The sequence below is a fragment of the Leucopleurus acutus genome (assembly GCF_964270905.1).
Source record: "Leucopleurus acutus genome assembly, chromosome: 3".
NCBI classification, from domain to species: Eukaryota; Metazoa; Chordata; class Mammalia; order Artiodactyla; family Delphinidae; genus Leucopleurus; species Leucopleurus acutus.
The window spans coordinates 10,828,240-10,844,862 of record NC_139145.1 but is presented as its reverse complement, the minus strand read 5'-3'; the positions used below and the strand labels follow the sequence as shown (position 1 = coordinate 10,844,862).

The 16,623-nt window shown below is 61.0% G+C and overlaps 1 protein-coding gene across 1 annotated transcript; it reads left to right on the top strand.

The window, feature by feature from the left end:
• Positions 1 to 142: 142 nt before the first annotated feature.
• Positions 143 to 8,360, top strand: CILP2 (cartilage intermediate layer protein 2; the record flags this gene model as incomplete). Its single annotated transcript, XM_082835326.1, has 8 exons — positions 143 to 466; positions 1,451 to 1,549; positions 2,427 to 2,699; positions 3,230 to 3,385; positions 4,458 to 4,736; positions 5,315 to 5,423; positions 5,617 to 5,774; positions 6,025 to 8,360. The coding sequence occupies exons 1-8, from the start codon at positions 403 to 405 to the stop codon at positions 8,358 to 8,360; spliced, it is 3,474 nt and encodes a 1,157-aa protein (XP_082691452.1). The 5' UTR covers positions 143 to 402.
• Between the last annotated feature and the right edge of the window lie 8,263 nt (positions 8,361 to 16,623).

The following is a 16,623-nucleotide window of genomic DNA, read 5'->3' as shown; positions in this document are numbered from 1 at the left end:
ATCGAAGTTAGACCCGATGGAGGATTTCTAGCCGCCTAAAGGGCGGCTTAAACATTGAAGGTTCGGACAGCTTCAGGCTCGATTCCAGAAGGCACTTCCCGACGTGGAGAACAGAGGGTGGGCTAAGGAGGGGACTTCCAGCCGGCGACGAGGGGACGCAGGCCAGCCCGAGGGCGGAGGTACAGCCAGACGCACCGAGGGGGGCGACCCAAAGAGGTTGTCTGCGCACCGAAGTCACCTCAGGCCCGGGAGCGTTGCTTGGACGGGGAGTGGCCTGGACGGGGCGTGGCCTGCGGTCGCGTCCCTCCCCCATCCACAGCCCCAGCGGCCGCCAGACCCGCGGGAGTCCGACCCGAGTGCACAGCGGAGCTGGGACCCTCCCTCCGACTTTAGGACCTGGCCATGGCGTCACTGCAGATACTGCTCTGCCTCTGTGTCGCCGCCGCGCACCTGGCGGGGACCCGAGGTGAGGCGCCCCCAGACCCCAGACCAGCCCCCTAGGCGCCGGACGTCTGACAGAGGGCGTGGCAAGCAGCCGGAGCCTGGAGAGAGAACCAAGGGACACACTTGCTTCCCCAGGCCTGCATTCCCTTTGCCAGCCTCGGGGGTGGAGTGAGGGGGCAACGAAGAGATGGAGCTCTGGGACCACCTGGGGCAGGAGGGGATCTCGTCCACTGTCTTCCCTCCTCCAAGGGACGATCGGGGCACCGGGAGTGTGGCTATGAACTTCAGGCTCCTCTGGATTCTCAGGACTGCAGGGTACCCATCTCAGCCACAGCATTTGGACCCTGAATCATCCAGTCTTGGTCTCACTGTGAAGGGGCCAGAGCTGTCCCCTCTCACCTAACTCCTTCCCTCTTCCACACACACACACACAGCACTCAGAAAAGAAATTCCCATCTCTGGAACACTCAGTGGAGTGGGGAACTGGGCCCATTTCTCAGATGGGGAGACTGAGACTCCAAGAGGGAAGGGACTTGTCTGAAGTCACTGCCCAGCCCAGTTATCTCAGACAACTCGCGGCTGGAGAAGCCAGGCTAGATTCCAAGGACTTCCCACTGGCAGCTTGGGCCCCAAGTGCAGGGATGAAAGGTAGACTGAGGGAGGGACTTCCAGTCAGCAAATGGATGAAAGAAAATTCAGATCAATATGACAGCAGGGAGGGGCACAGCCAACTGAACTCATGGCCACTGAGCACAGTGGGAGAACTGGGTCTGGGAAGCAGAGTGGACACAGACTTCCCCAGCCTAAGGGGCTGTGTCAGAGTGAGGGACGGGGCTGTGGGAGACTGGGGGTGGGGAGGTCATGGGGAGGCTTCCTGGAGGAGGGGGTGCTGCAATTCTCCCCTGGATTCCGGCTTCTCCCCTGTGAAATGGGGATGATCGTGGCAGCACTTTGCATACCAGGAGTTCACAGAAGTCCTTCCCCCGACCCCTCACCTCTTTGACAGGCACCACCACCCCTGAGGAGCCCATGGTGACTGCGTGGGGCCTTGAAGGTTCATTGCTGCACCCTGGCCAGCCCTCACCAGCCCTGGAGGACTGGGAAGGTGAGCCAGCTTGGGTCTGAGTCCTCGTTCTGCTGTGGACTCTGTGTGAGCTCTGGCTGGTAGGGTCTTGTGAGGAGGGGATACAAGCTGGGTGAAGAGCCCAGGACTGTCCTGGTCCCTGGGCATGGCAGCCCCTGGAAGTGGTGCCCCAAGAGGTCTAAGTTTTAGGAGCAGGGAGATGAGAGCCCAGGCTGTTTGTCCAGGAGGAAACCAGGGTGGGGTGGGGCGGGGCGGTGAGACAACAAGCTCGGTTCAGTCAGGGAAACAGGAGTTCTGGAACCCAAGTCTCTAGCTTCCCAGCTAGGAAGGTTCTATTTGACTTGCTCTTGAATGAGGAAAGGAGTGAGCGCCCCTTGGGGGGTTGATGGAAACAGAAGCTAACCTGTGAGAGGCCAGACCCTTCCCACCTCTGGCTTCTGTGAAAGGGAGGGTTGCCTGATAGGTTCAGTGGGCAGCGAACAAGGTCCCAGCTGGCACTGATGCGAGGCTGCCAGGCAGTGGAACAGCTGGTCTCAGGCCTGGCTCCTCGTGCTGCCTTTATATCTCCTTACACCTCAAGGGTTCTGAATTCTGAGAGTGGGGGCTGGTGAGACAGTGGCAAGATCTCAGCGTGCACTCATGGGCCAGCTCAGATACTGAGCAGCAGAACTAGGGCCGGGGCAAGCGCAATCCAGCCTCCCCTGATCGTTCTACAGCTCCTTCTGCCCTCGAGGGCTCTGGATCTGGGCAGGCTGGGCTTGCCCATGCACTTTTGTGGGGAGGGGGACCTGGCTTAAACACGCAGATGGGGGTGGGCGGGCCGCAGCCCAGGCTCCTGCCTGAACTGATGGGGCCCGACCGGCTAAGGCCCGGGTCCCAGCGCGTGCGGTGCCCGCAGAGGCCAGCGAGTGGACGTCCTGGTTCAACGTCGACCACCCGGGAGGCGACGGTGACTTCGAGAGCTTGGCTGCGATCCGCTTCTATTACGGGCCGGCGCGCGTGTGCCCGCGGCCGCTGGCGCTGGAGGCGCGCACCACAGACTGGGCCCTGCCGTCAGACGTCGGCGAGCGCGTACACTTGAACCCCACGCGAGGTTTCTGGTGCCTCAACCGCGAGCAGCCCCGAGGCCGCCGCTGCTCCAACTACCACGTGCGCTTCCGCTGCCCGCTCGGTGAGGGCGGGGCTAAGGGAGCGGCGGGGATTGGCCATAGGTGGATGAGGCCTGAAAGGATGGTGTCTTGTGGGGGGGGGAGGGGGAGGGTGCAGGGCGTGGCTAGGAAGAGGCGGGGTCTTTTAGGAGCAAGGCCGCAGGAGAGGGCCGGACCGGATAGGAGAGGAGCTTTGGAAGGGAGGGGCTAAGAATGGACGGGGCCCAGGTCGGGGTCAGGAAGGGGCCCCCAGGAACATAGCTCCCTCTCACTGCCCTCTTTTGCTCATCTAGAACTAGGGCCGTTCTGTGGAAGTGTGTTTTGAGCCCCAGATGTGGGTGAGACGCAGGGAGAACAGCAGGGCTTATCTTGGCGGGGGTGGGAAGGTACCTCAACTGCACATTCGACTGGTGCGCCTGGGGGAGCACCGATTGAGGCAGTGGGCAGGACTTCTCTCTGACTCGGACGCACGTGACGAGAGCACCCTCCAGTCCCACACTGTCAACAGAGTTCCAGGTTCCATCTGACGCCCCCATCCCTGCCCTCTCCCCAGAGGCCACGTGGGGTGCGTGGGGCCCGTGGGGTCCTTGTTCGGGGAGCTGCGGGCCAGGCCGTCGCTTGCGCCGCCGCCGCTGCCCAAGCCCTGCTGCGGATGCGTGTCCTGGGCGTACCCTGGAGGCGCAGAATTGTGTGAGGCCTACATGTCCAGGTAGGAGGGGCGGGGCCTGGAGGAGATAGTTGGGTTAGAGGCGGGGCCTGGGTGTAGGGGCGGGGCCAGTTGAGGGAAGTACCTAGAGGGGCTAGTTGGGGTGGAGCCTGATGGGGCGGTGCCTGGAGGGAGGAGGCGGAGCCTGAGTGTAGGGGCGGAGCCTGGACGACCAGAACTTGGACCACTTGGAGATACTTTTCCTTCCCTTCCGGGCCCCCGAAGAGCATTGGTAAATGTGTACATCTGGACGGGTGGACGCCATGGGTGTCGTGTCCAGTCATGGGCAGATCTGAGGAGGCACTTCCTCTGTGTGCCTGTTGGAGTGTGCGGATGTCCTGGTGGACGTGGATACACACAGAAGCTGGCTCACACACTCGCGGTGCACACACGCATGGCATTCGCAGGCCACGCCCATCCCCCACGCCCACGTGGACATGCGCTCACACCCTGGCAGACATGATGCCCAGGCCCTCCCTGGTCCAGACACCAGGCCAGCCAGGAGGCGACTGGAAATTCCAATCAGGCCTGGTCTCCACAAACATGGTCTGGAGACTGCCCCAGCAGAGCACGCAGCAGGGTGGGGGAGCACAGTAGCCAATGGGGTGGTGGGATTCCCCACCCTACTCTGCTTGGCTCTGCCTTCTCCGTGCCTCTGCCCTGAAGTTTCCAGTGGAATTTTCCATTTTATGGAGAAACCGCAGGATTGTGTCAGGAGGGAGATGTTCTGGGCCCAAGACCCATCCCCTCGCTGGGCCCCCAGCCCCTGCCTGAACATTTTCTCTCATGCTAGAAGGAGCCTCTCTGCCCTGTAAGAGTCACCTACCCTGTCCTCTCCTCCAGGGCATCTCCTTCACACCAGGATCCCAGGTCCCTCCCCTTGGCCCAGCCCTGACCACTGAGCCCCATGTCCTTCACACCAAGGGCTGCTGCAAGCAGGTCCATGATGAGGACTCTCTGAGGGGAACAAGGTGGGGAGGGTGTCTGGGTACCTTTGCTGAGTGACTGATAGAGAGGATAGCCCTCCCCAGGAAGGGGTCAAGAGTCTTCTCTGCCTCCTGTGCCCACCCCCCAGGGTGTGGTCCCAACACCTGTGGGTGCCCTGACCACATCCTTCTGGGCTCGGTGGTCACCCCATCTGGGTGTCCGCTGCCAGGAGCCAGGGTCTCCTTGCGAGACTGGCCTGGCACCATGGCTACTAGCCATGCCCACGGAACCTTCTGGGTGCCTGGAGTCTGTGCCAGCAGCCGAGCCAATGTCAGTGCCCGAATGGATGGCTTCTCTGCAGGCATGGCCCAGGCCCAGGCCAACAGCTCCATCTCTGCTGTGGTCAGTGTTGTCCTTAATAAGTTGGGTAAGTGCCTCATGGTAAGAGGGATGAGGGGGCTGAGGAACTGGGGAGGAAATTCTGGGTGACGCCAAGCACTTGGGATGATGTGATGTACAGTGAGGCCAATGGAGCAAGAAATAAGGTGTAACGGTCATTGGAGAAGATGTGAGGTGAGAGGTGGAGTTGCAAAGGGAAGCATTAAGATTAAGCATGGGCTTCCCTGCGTGGTGCAGTGGTTGAGAGTCCGCCTGCCGATGCAGGGGACACGGGTTCGTGCCTCGGTCCAGGAAGATCCCACATGCCGCGGAGCGGCTAGGCCCGTGAGCCATGGCCGCTGAGCCTGCGCGTCCGGAGCCTGTGCTCCGCAGCGGGAGAGGCCACAGCAGTGAGAGGCCTGCGTACCACACAAAAAAAATAAGCATTAAGGGCACAGTCTCCAGCAGATGTGAGGTGAACCTGAGTCGGGGGGAGGGTCATTAGAAAAGGCCCAAGTGAAACAGGGCATCACTGTAAGGGAAAGGATGGGGCCCTGCTCTTGGGAAGGGTCTTTGGGAGAAGCTGGGGTGGGGCAGGGCCCTGACCTTTGCTGCCTCTGCCCCCAGAGAAGCCCTATCTGGTGAAGCACCCTGAGTCCCGAGTTCGAGAGGCTGGCCAGAATGTGACCTTCTGCTGCAAAGCCTTGGGCACCCCCATGCCCAAGAAATACTCCTGGTGAGTGCCTTGCCCCATGCTCAAGGGTCTCGCGCCCAGCTTTGGGGTTGGAATGGGCTTCCCATGATATGTGGTGCCTCAGAGACCCAGAGGAAGCTGCTCTGCAACCTCCCTGTGCTCCATGTGGGGCGGGACAGATGCAGCCCCTCCCCCGTGCCAAGGGCATTCATGGTGCTGCTCACCCGCCACCCAGGTTCCACAACGGGACCCTGCTGGACAGGCGAACGCACAGGTACGGGACCCACCTGGAGCTGCATGGGCTTCACCCAGACCAGGCAGGCACCTATCACTGCAAAGCGTGGAATGATGCCGGGGCCGTGCGATCGGGCACTGCCCAACTCACCGTGCTTGGTGAGCGTCCTCAGCAACCCTACCCACAACCCTGAGCGAGCCCTGACACCAAACTGAGCCCCAATCCCAGCTAAAACGCAACTTCAAATGGAACCCCGACTTCAGACTGATCTCTGACCTTGCTCAGTCGGATCCCAGGCTCCCACTGAGCCCCCGGGTTGAGCCTCTGATCCCAATCTAGGCCCCCAACCTTGGCCTCCATGGAGTTCCCCCCCCCTTACCCTGATCTGGCTGATTTCTTGCTCCACAGCCCCAGGCCAGCCAGCCTGTGACCCCCAGCCCCGAGAACACCTGATCAAGCTTCCAGACGACTGTGGTCAGCCAGGCAGCGGCCCCATCTACCTGGACGTAGGCCTTTGCCCTGACACCCCCTGCCCCAGCCCTGCAGGCTCGAGGCCCCGATGTGGGGACGCAGGCTCCCGCTGCTGCTCGGTGCACCGGCTGGAGAGCAGGAAGATCCACTGCTCTGGCTACATCCTCCCAGTCAAGATAGTGGCTGAATGTGGCTGCCGGAAATGTCTGCCCCCTCGGGGGCTGATCCGGGGACGTGTGGTGGCCGCTGAGTCTAGGGAGCCCTTGCGCTTTGCTCGGATCCTCCTGGGCCGGGAGCCCATTGGCTTCACATCCTACCAGGGTGACTTCACCATTGAGGTGGCACCTTCCACTCAGCGGCTGGTGATTACTTTCGTGGACCCCAGTGGCCAGTTCGTGGACACTGTCAGGGTCCTGCCTTTTGACCCTCGAGGTGCGGGCGTGTACCATGAGGTCAAGGCCATGCGCAAGAAAGCCCCTGTCATCTTAGATGCCAGCCAGAGCAACACGATATCCCTCGGGGAGCTGGAGGACGAAGCCCCCTTAGGCGAGCTGGTCATCCCTCCGAGAGCCTTCCGCAGAGCTGATGGTGAACCCTACACAGGGGCTGTGGAGGCCCGGGTGACATTTGTTGACCCCCGAAATGTCACCTCGGCGGCTGCCGCCCCCAGTGACCTGCGATTTGTGGACAGTGACGGGGAGTTGGCTCCACTGCGCACCTACGGCATGTTCTCGGTGGACCTCCGTGCTGCCGGCTCCGCAGAGCAGCTGCAGACCGGGCCGGTGGCCGTGCGTGTGGCCGCCAGCCAGATCCGAATGGCCGGCCACGTGGAGGCCCTGAAGCTGTGGTCGCTGAACCCTGACACGGGCTTGTGGGAAGAGGAGAGCGGCTTCCAGCGTGAGAGGTCGGCGGCCTCACGGGTCCGCCGGGAGGAGCGGGTCTTCCTGGTGGGCAACGTGGAGATCCGGGAGCGGCGTCTGTTCAACCTGGACGTGCCTGAGCGCCGCCGCTGCTTGGTGAAGGTGCGCGCCTACGCCAACGACAAGTTCAACCCCAACGAGCAGGTGGAGGGCGTGGTGGTCACGCTGGTCAACCTGGAGCCTGCCCCCGGCTTCTCGGCCAACCCCCGCGCCTGGGGCCGCTTCGACAGCGCCGTCACTGGTCCCAACGGGGCCTGCCTCCCCGCCTTCTGCGATGCTGACCGGCCAGACGCCTACACCGCCCTGGTCACGGCCACCCTGGGCGGGGAGGAGCTGGAGCCCGCCCCATCCCGGCCCCGCCCACTCCCGGCCACCGTGGGCGTGGCCCAGCCCTACCTAGACAAGCTGGGTTACCGCCGCACCGACCACGACGACCCCTCCCTCAAACGCAATGGCTTCCGCATCAACCTCGCCAAACCCAGGTCCGGCGACCCCGCCGAGGCCAACGGCCCCGTGTACCCGTGGCGCAACCTGCGGGAGTGTCAGGAGGCCCCGGTGACCGCCAGCCACTTCCGCTTTGCTCGCGTGGAGATGGAAAAATACGAGTATAACGTGGTCCCCTTCCGCGAGGGCGTGCCGGCCTCCTGGACTGGAGATCTCCTGGCCTGGTGGCCCAACCCGCAGGAGTTCAGAGCCTGCTTCCTCAAGGTGAAGATCCAGGGTCCCCAGGAATACATGGTCCGCTCCCACAATTCGGGGGGCAGCCACCCTCGGACCCGGGGCCAGCTCTACGGTCTGCGGGATGACCGGAGTGTCCGAGACCCCCAGCGCCCTAGCACATCTGCCGCCTGCGTGGAGTTCAAGTGCAGCGGGATGCTGTTCGACCAGCGTCAGGTGGACAGGACACTGGTGACCATCATGCCCCAGGGCAGCTGCCGGCGCGTGGCGGTCAACGGACTCCTGCAGGATTACTTGACCCGGCACCCCCCTGCTGCACCCGCTGATGACCTGGCTGTCTTCTCCATGCTGGCCCCGCTGGACCCTCTGGGTCACAACTATGGTGTCTATACAGTCACTGACCAGAGCCCAAGGCTGGCCAAGGAGATTGCCATCGGCCGCTGCTTCGATGGCTCCTCTGATGGCTTCTCCAGGGAGATGAAGGCCGATGCTGGCACAGCCGTCACCTTTCAGTGCCGGGAGACACCAGAGGGCCGGCCGAGCCTCTTCCAGAGGCTGCTGGAGTCCCCATCGGCAGCTCTTGGTGACATCCGCAGGGAGATGGGCGAGGTGGGCCGGGCACAGGCACGAGCCTCAGGTCCCCTCCGCACCCGCCGTGGCAGGGTCCAGCAGTGACCCTGGGCCCCAGCCTCGCTCCTCTGCCCTGCTCCAGACTCCTCTGTCCTTGGCAAGTCTCTTCAGGTTTCTGGGCACTTCCTCCCCAGCCCAGAATTCAGTCAGGTCCGATGGTGCAAATGCAGGCAGATAATTGTTGCTGTGTGACATGAAATGGAGTTTGTCCTGACTGTGGGAGCCAGCATCCTGGGATGATGGTCGGGGCTGGTGACCGGCTGAGGCCCGGAGGGGATCATTCCCAGCTCACATGCCAGCTCTGATTTCATTTCATATTTTGACCCGGATTTCAGATAATCCTCCCTTTCAGATTTCTGTGCTGAGCTGGATGCTTTATTGGGTCCTCTACCCTGAGTTTTGTTCTTGGGGTTATTTATTGAATAAATAATAACTGGTGTGAGTGTGGGGTCCGGACGTGGCCCATTGAAGGTCTGGGGAAGAGGCTTCTTGGCTCTGGGACTGAGGAGCACAATTCTCATACATTTGGTGCTTGGAGATTCCCCAGGGGGTCGGGGCAGGGATTCAATTAAAGATGCTTCATTTCCAACTCCTGGTGTCAGTCTTGGGGAGAGAAGGATGGAGGCTGGGGCTGCTGGATCCAGGTGCACCTTGGCAGGCAGAAACAGGCCTGGAGCACATACGGACATGGGTGTGCAAGCGGCTTGCAGGCCCCCGTGCGGCCCTGGACACTCCTCAGGCAGGCACGTAGGCCCCAACCGATGCCCACAGAAGTGTATCTGCGACATGTGTGTGCAGAGCTGACTCATAAGCAGCCCAGGCTTGTGCAGCCCTGACTGCAAAACACAGTAGTAGCTGCTGCCCTGGCCTTATCCTCCTTGCCTGGCTGTGGTCAGTGGCTCCTATCTGGCCACATGCCCAGGGGCTACAGTGGGCAGGGAGGGGCCCTGGCAGGGCCGTTTGCCCCAGGAGGCGGGAACTGAGGCTTCCCTGGACTTCTTCCACCGGGACCACAGCTGCCCTGCCCTGGGTCACACCCGGCTGAGGCCTGGCCATGCCTTGACCACGTGGTGATTTGGCTACCCAAGGCCATGGTCCTGAGCCATCACCGGGACTCTCAGTCTGGAGGTGCAGCACTATCGCTTGCGCACTGTGTGCGCGCGGCCAGGCAAGTTGTCCTGACGCCCCATGGGGCAGGCGCTGTTCCGACCACACACCCCCTTTCCAGACAGAGAAACTGAGGTCCCAAAAAGGAGAGGCAAAGGGCTGCTTGGGCCCCAGAGTGAATCCCGGGAGGAGCGGGAGGCTCCCTGGATGGCCCAGCAGTCCCCTCAAGGACACGCGTGAGACTCCCTTGGCCTGTAGACGTTGGTCCCTGGAAGGCATCGATGTGGCGTTTCTGGGGGCCTGGAATGGGGAGCATTGTGCCTGGCTGATTGCCCCCAGAAAGGGTGGTGGCAGGGAGTTGGAGTGCGGGGTATTATTCCCTTATTCTAGGGCCTGCTCAGGCCTTCTGCACACCCACCCACTTACCCACTCAACTGCCCACTTCCCCTCTATCACCCACCCACCCGCTCGCCCACCTGTCCACCCCTGCCCCTCCAGTCCCTCTTACCATCTGCCTGTCTAGCATGTAGAGGTGTCACCTCTGTGCCAACAATGGGGGCCCAAAGAGGGCCTGGCCTTGGCGGGAAGAGAGGTTCACGCACACCCCGACACACCTGTGGAGTCAGTGCTCAGCCTACGTGGCCCGCTGGCTCTTGTCCATCTGGAGAACTCTCCATCGGACAACCCCCAGCCTCTCCAGCCCTCACGCACACTTTTGCTCAGCCCATGCCTTTCATGGGAACATCTTCCCCTGCCCAGGGGCCAGACGTAGGGGCCTGGAAGGTCTGGGAGAATCTGGCAAACCCAAGGGTATCAGCCCCAGTCTCTGAGGGTGGGCCCCAGGGCTGTGCTTGGAGACAAGGTTTGGAGGCCCCGGTGCCAGCACCCCAGCCTTTCCTTGGATAGGCTGTGATGGACAAGAGAGGGGAGATGCTTTGAGGCTCCTGGGAGCCAGGGGCATGCACATTTATCCAGACTTACTGTGTCTACACCCTCAGCTGAGAGGGAAGCTCAGAGGGGTAGGCCCCCGCCCAAGGCAACGCAGACTCTGGGCCTGCCTGTCGGGGTCCTGGGGGGGGCAGCAGGAGTTGGGGGGGGTTCCCCCTGCAGCTGGCAGGAGAAGCTGGCTTCCAGGCTGGGTGTGATGAGGTGTCAGACGCCACTGCCAAATACCTTTCATTGAGAAAGTGTTGGGGCCGCGGCCACTGCCAGGCCTGGGGCAGCTGAGTTTGGGGCCAGCAGCTGGCCCCCCTTCCCTAGGGTGGGGCAGGGGTGGGTGGGCGTCATCCTGGGGCCCCCTCCCCAGCTGCTGCGGCTGGGCCAGGAGTGAGCAGGGGGTCCTAGAGGGAAGCGGGCCAGGGAGACTGTTCCAGGCAGAGGGCAGAGCCCAAGAAAATGCTTGGCACAGGACGGTGGCTGGAGCCCCAGTGCCTCCTCATCCCTGCTAACAGCTCTTCAAGAGGGCAGCACTTGGCCCCAATATTCAGATGAGAAAACTGAGGCTCCAAGAGAAGGAAGCCATGGCTCTGAGCTGACAGCCCTGTGCTTCGTTTTTTGTTTTTTTTTTTGCGGTACGCGGGCCTCTCGCTGGTGCGGCCTCTCGCTGTTGCGGCCTCTCCCGTTGCGGAGCACAGGCTCCGGACGCGCAGGCTCAGCGGCCATGGCTCACGGGCGCAGCCGCTCCGCAGCATGTGGGATCTTCCCGGACTGGGGCACGAACCCATGTCCCCTGCATCGGCAGGCGGACTCTCAACCACTGCCCCACCAGGGAAGCCCAGCCCTGTGCTTCTTGACGCTGTCTTGTGACCCCATTCTAGCCTCCGAGCCAGGAGTCTCCACGCCCCCGCTCCTGGAACGTTTGCTATCCGCCTCCTGGTAAATCCATTGCTCTCCCCCTAAAACTGGGGCTGCCAGACCACACCCCGCCAGCTTGGGGTGTGGGGGGCATAAAGTCCACCCTAGAGACCCCAGCTCCAGCCACCCTGGCGTCAGCTCAGGGCACAAGGAGGCCCTTGGTCCCGCCCACGGCATTTTAGACTTATAATTTTAGAACCAGGGGTTCTTAAAATTCCTAGTATTGCGAGTGGGAGAAAAATCTTGGAACAGTGCTTAAAACAAGAGAGTCTTAAACCTGTAGAATCCAAGAGGAGGAAGATAAAAATGAACACACATTGAGCAGTGACTGGATACAAGCCCTCCCTGTCCCCAAAGCCCTAACTCACTTTGAGAGCATTTAATGTATATTTATTGCCTTGGGCCTCAAAATATGCTTTTAGGGAGGGTGGTTTTTCACACACATACCCCCCCATTTCACAGCTGAAGGGACTTGCCCAGGGTCACACAGCAAATGGGGACACCATAGGCTGAAGGGAAGGTCAATGTTTCTCAGAGAAAAGGACACAGGCAGTGGGTCTTGAAGGATGTCTAGGAGTTCGCCAGGTGGGCAAGGCAGGAAGGGCATACCAGGCAGCTGGAAAGGTACATGTGAAGGCTGAGGAGGGAAACCTCAGGCGGGCATGGAGAAGGGAGACACACAGGGGAGGTGTACAGAGCCTTGAATGCCACACACCTGTGGAGTCAGCGCTCAGCCTACGTGGCCCGCTGGCTCTTGTCCATCTGGAGAACTCTCCATCGGACAACCCCCAGCCTCTCCAGCCCTCACTCACACTTTTGCTCAGCCCATGCCTTTCATGGGAACATCTTCCCCTGCCCAGGGGCCAGACGTAGGGGCCTGGAGGGTCTGGGAGAATCTGGCAAACCCGAGGGTATCAGCCCCAGTCTCTGAGGGTGGGCCCCAGGGCTGTGCTTGGAGACAAGGTTTGGAGGCCCTGGTGCCAGCACCCCAGCTCCTGCCAAGCAAGGAGCTGGAGAGTCTCCGGTGGGTGATGGGGAGCCACAGAAGGTGCTGGAGCTGGGAAAGATCACACAGTTTCTCATAACAAAGACTCCTCTATACCTGGGGCAGCATTCAGCGTGTGGAAAAGTGTTTCCTTTATGGAACTGGGTCTGCCCCCTCCCACGTGGCAGACCTTCGGGGTCCAAACCCGCAGCCCAGCGCCCCTTCCTCTCCAGCTGCCTCCTGTTTTGGCTGAATACTGCTGGCTCCTCCACTTGGGCCTCGTGTCTCTGGCATGGCTACCCACCACTTCCCCAGCCCTGTCTGTCTCCCTCATCAGCCCTCAGAGTTGGGTATGACCCAGTCGCAGACCCCAAAGACTGGAGCCAGCCTGGCGGGGAGAACTGGCTTCAGTCAGGTGGGAGGAATGCTTGCATTTTAATGGTGGAAACAGAAGCAGGAGGCCAGCAGAGAAGGAACAGTCCAGCTGAGCGCCAATGTCCTGTCCAACTCCTCCCAGGGCAGGAGCTGAGGCCAGACCCCAGGGCCTGGGGTGGGGGATCTGGGCAGGCAGGAGGGAGGAGAGCCCAGGGATCAGGGGAGCAACAGACCCGGACATTTGGTGATGGATGCAGGGAAACGTCCACCGCCCTACCCAGGGTCACAGGTGCCGTGCCAAACAGCGGATGTGGCGCATGGAGTCAAGCGTCCTTATCATCAGTCCTGAGGTCACACCGTCCTGGTCACTCACTGTCCCTGTCCTCCCCAGTCAGACACTCCCTCCCACACCACTAGACCCCCTTCTTGTCACTCATTCAGCTACACCGTCACTCTTAATTGCAGCCCCACACGCAGTCACCCCCCCCACCCCCCGCCAAAGTGCACACGGCTGGATTTGCCGGTTGTTTTGGGTGTGACAGCCTAGCTGGTCACTGTGCCAACCCTCACAGCAGCCCGGGTGGATGAACCCTGACACACAGGCAGGGTCCTGCGAGGGTGCTGGCAGCCAAGAGCACCTGTGTACAGTGCAGCATCAACACCCACAGTGGCCCTTTGTCACCCTGCGCTTGGGGACACTCAACCCTCAGACACCCAGATCGCCCAAGTCAGGGCTGATCCTGACCCGCCACGAACCCCCGCAGTTCAGTCCCTCAAAGCACACCGGGCGCAGCCTGGTGCACGTGGCACCTCCCGCCGTCCGGTGGCCCTGGGGAGGCCGTGGGCTGGGAGCGCCTCGAAGTCCCAGATGCTTTTCCTAGGAAGTCCCGAGTCCCTTCCTGCTGACTCAGCCCTGGGGACTGGCTGCCAAACCTCAGGTATGTCCTCGAAGGCTGCCTGGCGAGGCCTCCGTCAAGGCGATCGGGGGAGCCCACTCAGGACTCAGCCCTCCCCCGGGCCCCAGCCCCTCCTGTGCCCCAGACGGAGATTGAGCTTTAACGATGGGTCATAAGGCAGGCTCCTGGCATGGTGGAGGAGGCTGAGGTCGGCTGCTCACACCTCCAGTTCTTCCAGGCTGAGGGTCGGTAGACAAATGAGCTCCAAGCCAGGTCAGGCTCCCTCATAAAGGGGCCCTGCTCAGCTCACGCTCCTTGCTTTGTAAAGATGCCTCTGTCTTGGGTGGTCTGGGGAGATTTGCCTTGGCTGCCCCTCCTGGGGCCCGGCACGGGGACAGCGACACACACACACACACACACACACACACACACACGTGCACACATGTGCTCTCACGTGATGTCTACCTGCAGACCTGTGGGTACAGATATGCTTGATCATGCCCAGACTCAGCCCTGGACTGGCCTTTCCAGAGCCCCATTCTGAAGAGGGAGGCAGAGCCAGGCACAGGTACCTCAGCCTGTGGGGGTCAGATTTAGGCCAGCAGGAGGGCCAGGGGCTGGAAAAAACCAGAGAAGGGCCGAAGGAAGGCTTTCTGGAGGAGAGGGCATTTGCTATGGGCTCTGAAGAGAGAATAGGAGTTTGCCAAACCAAGATCAGATGTCCAAACGTCTTGAAAGCTGGTTTTAGAGTTTACCTTTTGTCTGTGAGGATTTTGAGCAGAGGAGGGACACAGTTAGATGAACCGCAATTCACTACCTCCTCTTGAAGACCCAGCCTCTCCCCTCAGGGGGCTTTCAGTCAGATGGGAGAGGCAGAGCCAGACCCAATCTGGAGGCATAGAAGAGTCCTCAGGTTTGTGAAGCACCTGCTAGGCATTGGGTTGGATCTTGTCAACAACCTTTTAAGGTAGGTATTATCTCTAGTTTTCAGCCGAGGAAAGCAAGGCTGAGAGAGGGAGGTACCTTTCACAGGGTCCCACATGGAGGCAGGGCTGTTCACACACAACCCTGGCTTCTGACTTGCAGTTGTGTCTGCTGACCTGGTCCCAAGCTGACCCTAAAGTTCGAAAGGCAGGGCAGTGGGGCTCCAAAAAGTCAGCTTTGCCAAGGGTCATGTTTTTGCATCTTGGGTCCTGGCCTGTGGGGGAGGCCCCTGCTCACGGGACACACGAGCTCCCCCTGGGCCTCAGCATGACTGTCCCTCTCCCACATCCCTTGTCATTGGCTGCTGAGTGGCTTTGATGAGCAGCCTCTAGGCTGAGGAACATCTGAGTAGGAGGCTGGTGGTGCTTTTCCAGGCCTCCTGGGAGGCCAAGGCCACAGGCCCGACGTCTGGCCCAGGTGAACACAAACACTTGGAAATGCCTGACCCGACGGAATCTAGGCTGTGGCTGAAGAAGCCACTGGAAAAACACGCAGTCCACGCGGCCAGATCCAGCTTACGTCTCACCAGACAGGAGTGGCCTGCCCAGTGCCTGGAGCTGAGGAATGTTCATTCCCTAGCTTTTTGGAACCTGCTGTCTCTGACCGGGGAATCCAGCCGCCGGGCGGTGCCACCCTCGGTCTCCTGTGGTCAGGCTGTGACCCGCCTCCTAATGTGTCCTTGGAGAATTAGGTCTCTTGTCTTGTCCCCTGGCCCAGATGCTGTTGGAGACCATTTGCTTGCTTGCATGCCCCTGACAACAGGAAGCTCACTCCTTTACAGCTGTCGTACCTGGCAGCCAGGAGCCTGTAACTGGACCAGTTTCCTACAGGAAGCTCTGGCTCCTTTGACCACGTGGAGGGGAGGTCACTGCAGCCTGAGCACCCCACCCCTCACACCCCCTCCGTGGGTGCAGCCCCCTCCTGGGCCTCAAGGCTTCCCCCATGCTCTTTGCATTCAGTGTGTCCTGAGCAGACCCGAGTGTCTCACCCCAGGATGTGCTCCTTGCCCCATGGCCATGCTTTAGCACTAAGTTCTCTGTCCGCCTTCCTGAGCCACGGCCTGGGCAAGTGGACCACACATCCATTGAGCACCTGCTGGATGCTGAAGCACTTTACTGGCATCTCTTCACTGACCCCTCCCAGCGAGGCTGTTCCTACAATTGCTCTACTTTACAGATGGCGAAACTGAGGCTCAGAGGGTTTACTTGGCATCCTGGGGTAGCAGGGGCAGATTCTGGAAGTAGGAGCCATTCCCCTGCTGGAACCAGGATAGGGACCTGGTGGCCTTGTCTTTTGGGCTGGGGCGGCCCCTGGAGGCCAAAGGGGGAGCCGCAGCCTGAGCCACACTCTTGGGCCTGAGAGCCCCCGGCTTCCCATAGGCTCTGGCCTTTCCCCTACACACAAATCCTCCATGGCTCTGACAGTCCCTGTCAGTAAGAGCAGGAGCTCTGGGTGAACTCTTGCTGGGTCACCACGGAGACGCCTAAGCACAAAATCCAGCCTCTTGTATCAGACCCAGGCTGGAACCAGGGATGGGGAGGGGCCAAATGAGGGGAGGAGCCAGAGTCAGAGTCTGAATGCAGGTGACACACCGAGGTTCCAGGGACAGGGTGGTTCAGATGAGGGGTGGGGTCCAGCTGGACTGAGAACAAGTGCTGCCCGGTCTCCCAATTCTACCCTGCCCCAGGAGACACTGCGAAATTAAACTAGGAGCTTCGGGGGGCCTTTGACGAATGACCAACGTGGGGTGAGTGGGATGGCAGATCTCGCCTCCACACAGACCACAGCTCTCCTCACCTCTCAACCCTCCCCAGGACTCGCTTTGGTCCGGAAAATCCCCATCGGCCAGGACCAGAGGGAGTTCCCTGGCGGTCCAGTGGTTAGGACTCCGCGCTTTCACTGCCAAGAGCATGGGTTCAGTATCTGGTCAGGGAACTAAGATCCCGCAAGCCGCGAGGCCAAAGAGAAAAAAAACTCAAAAAACTTGAGGACCAGAGATGGGTAGATCCTCCCTGGGGACATACAGCCCAGTCCCCGTCCTGTCCCCGGTGGTTGGGCGGCGATTGGGTGGGGTGTGTGGGTGATGGGCCCAGAGCGAGATTAACCG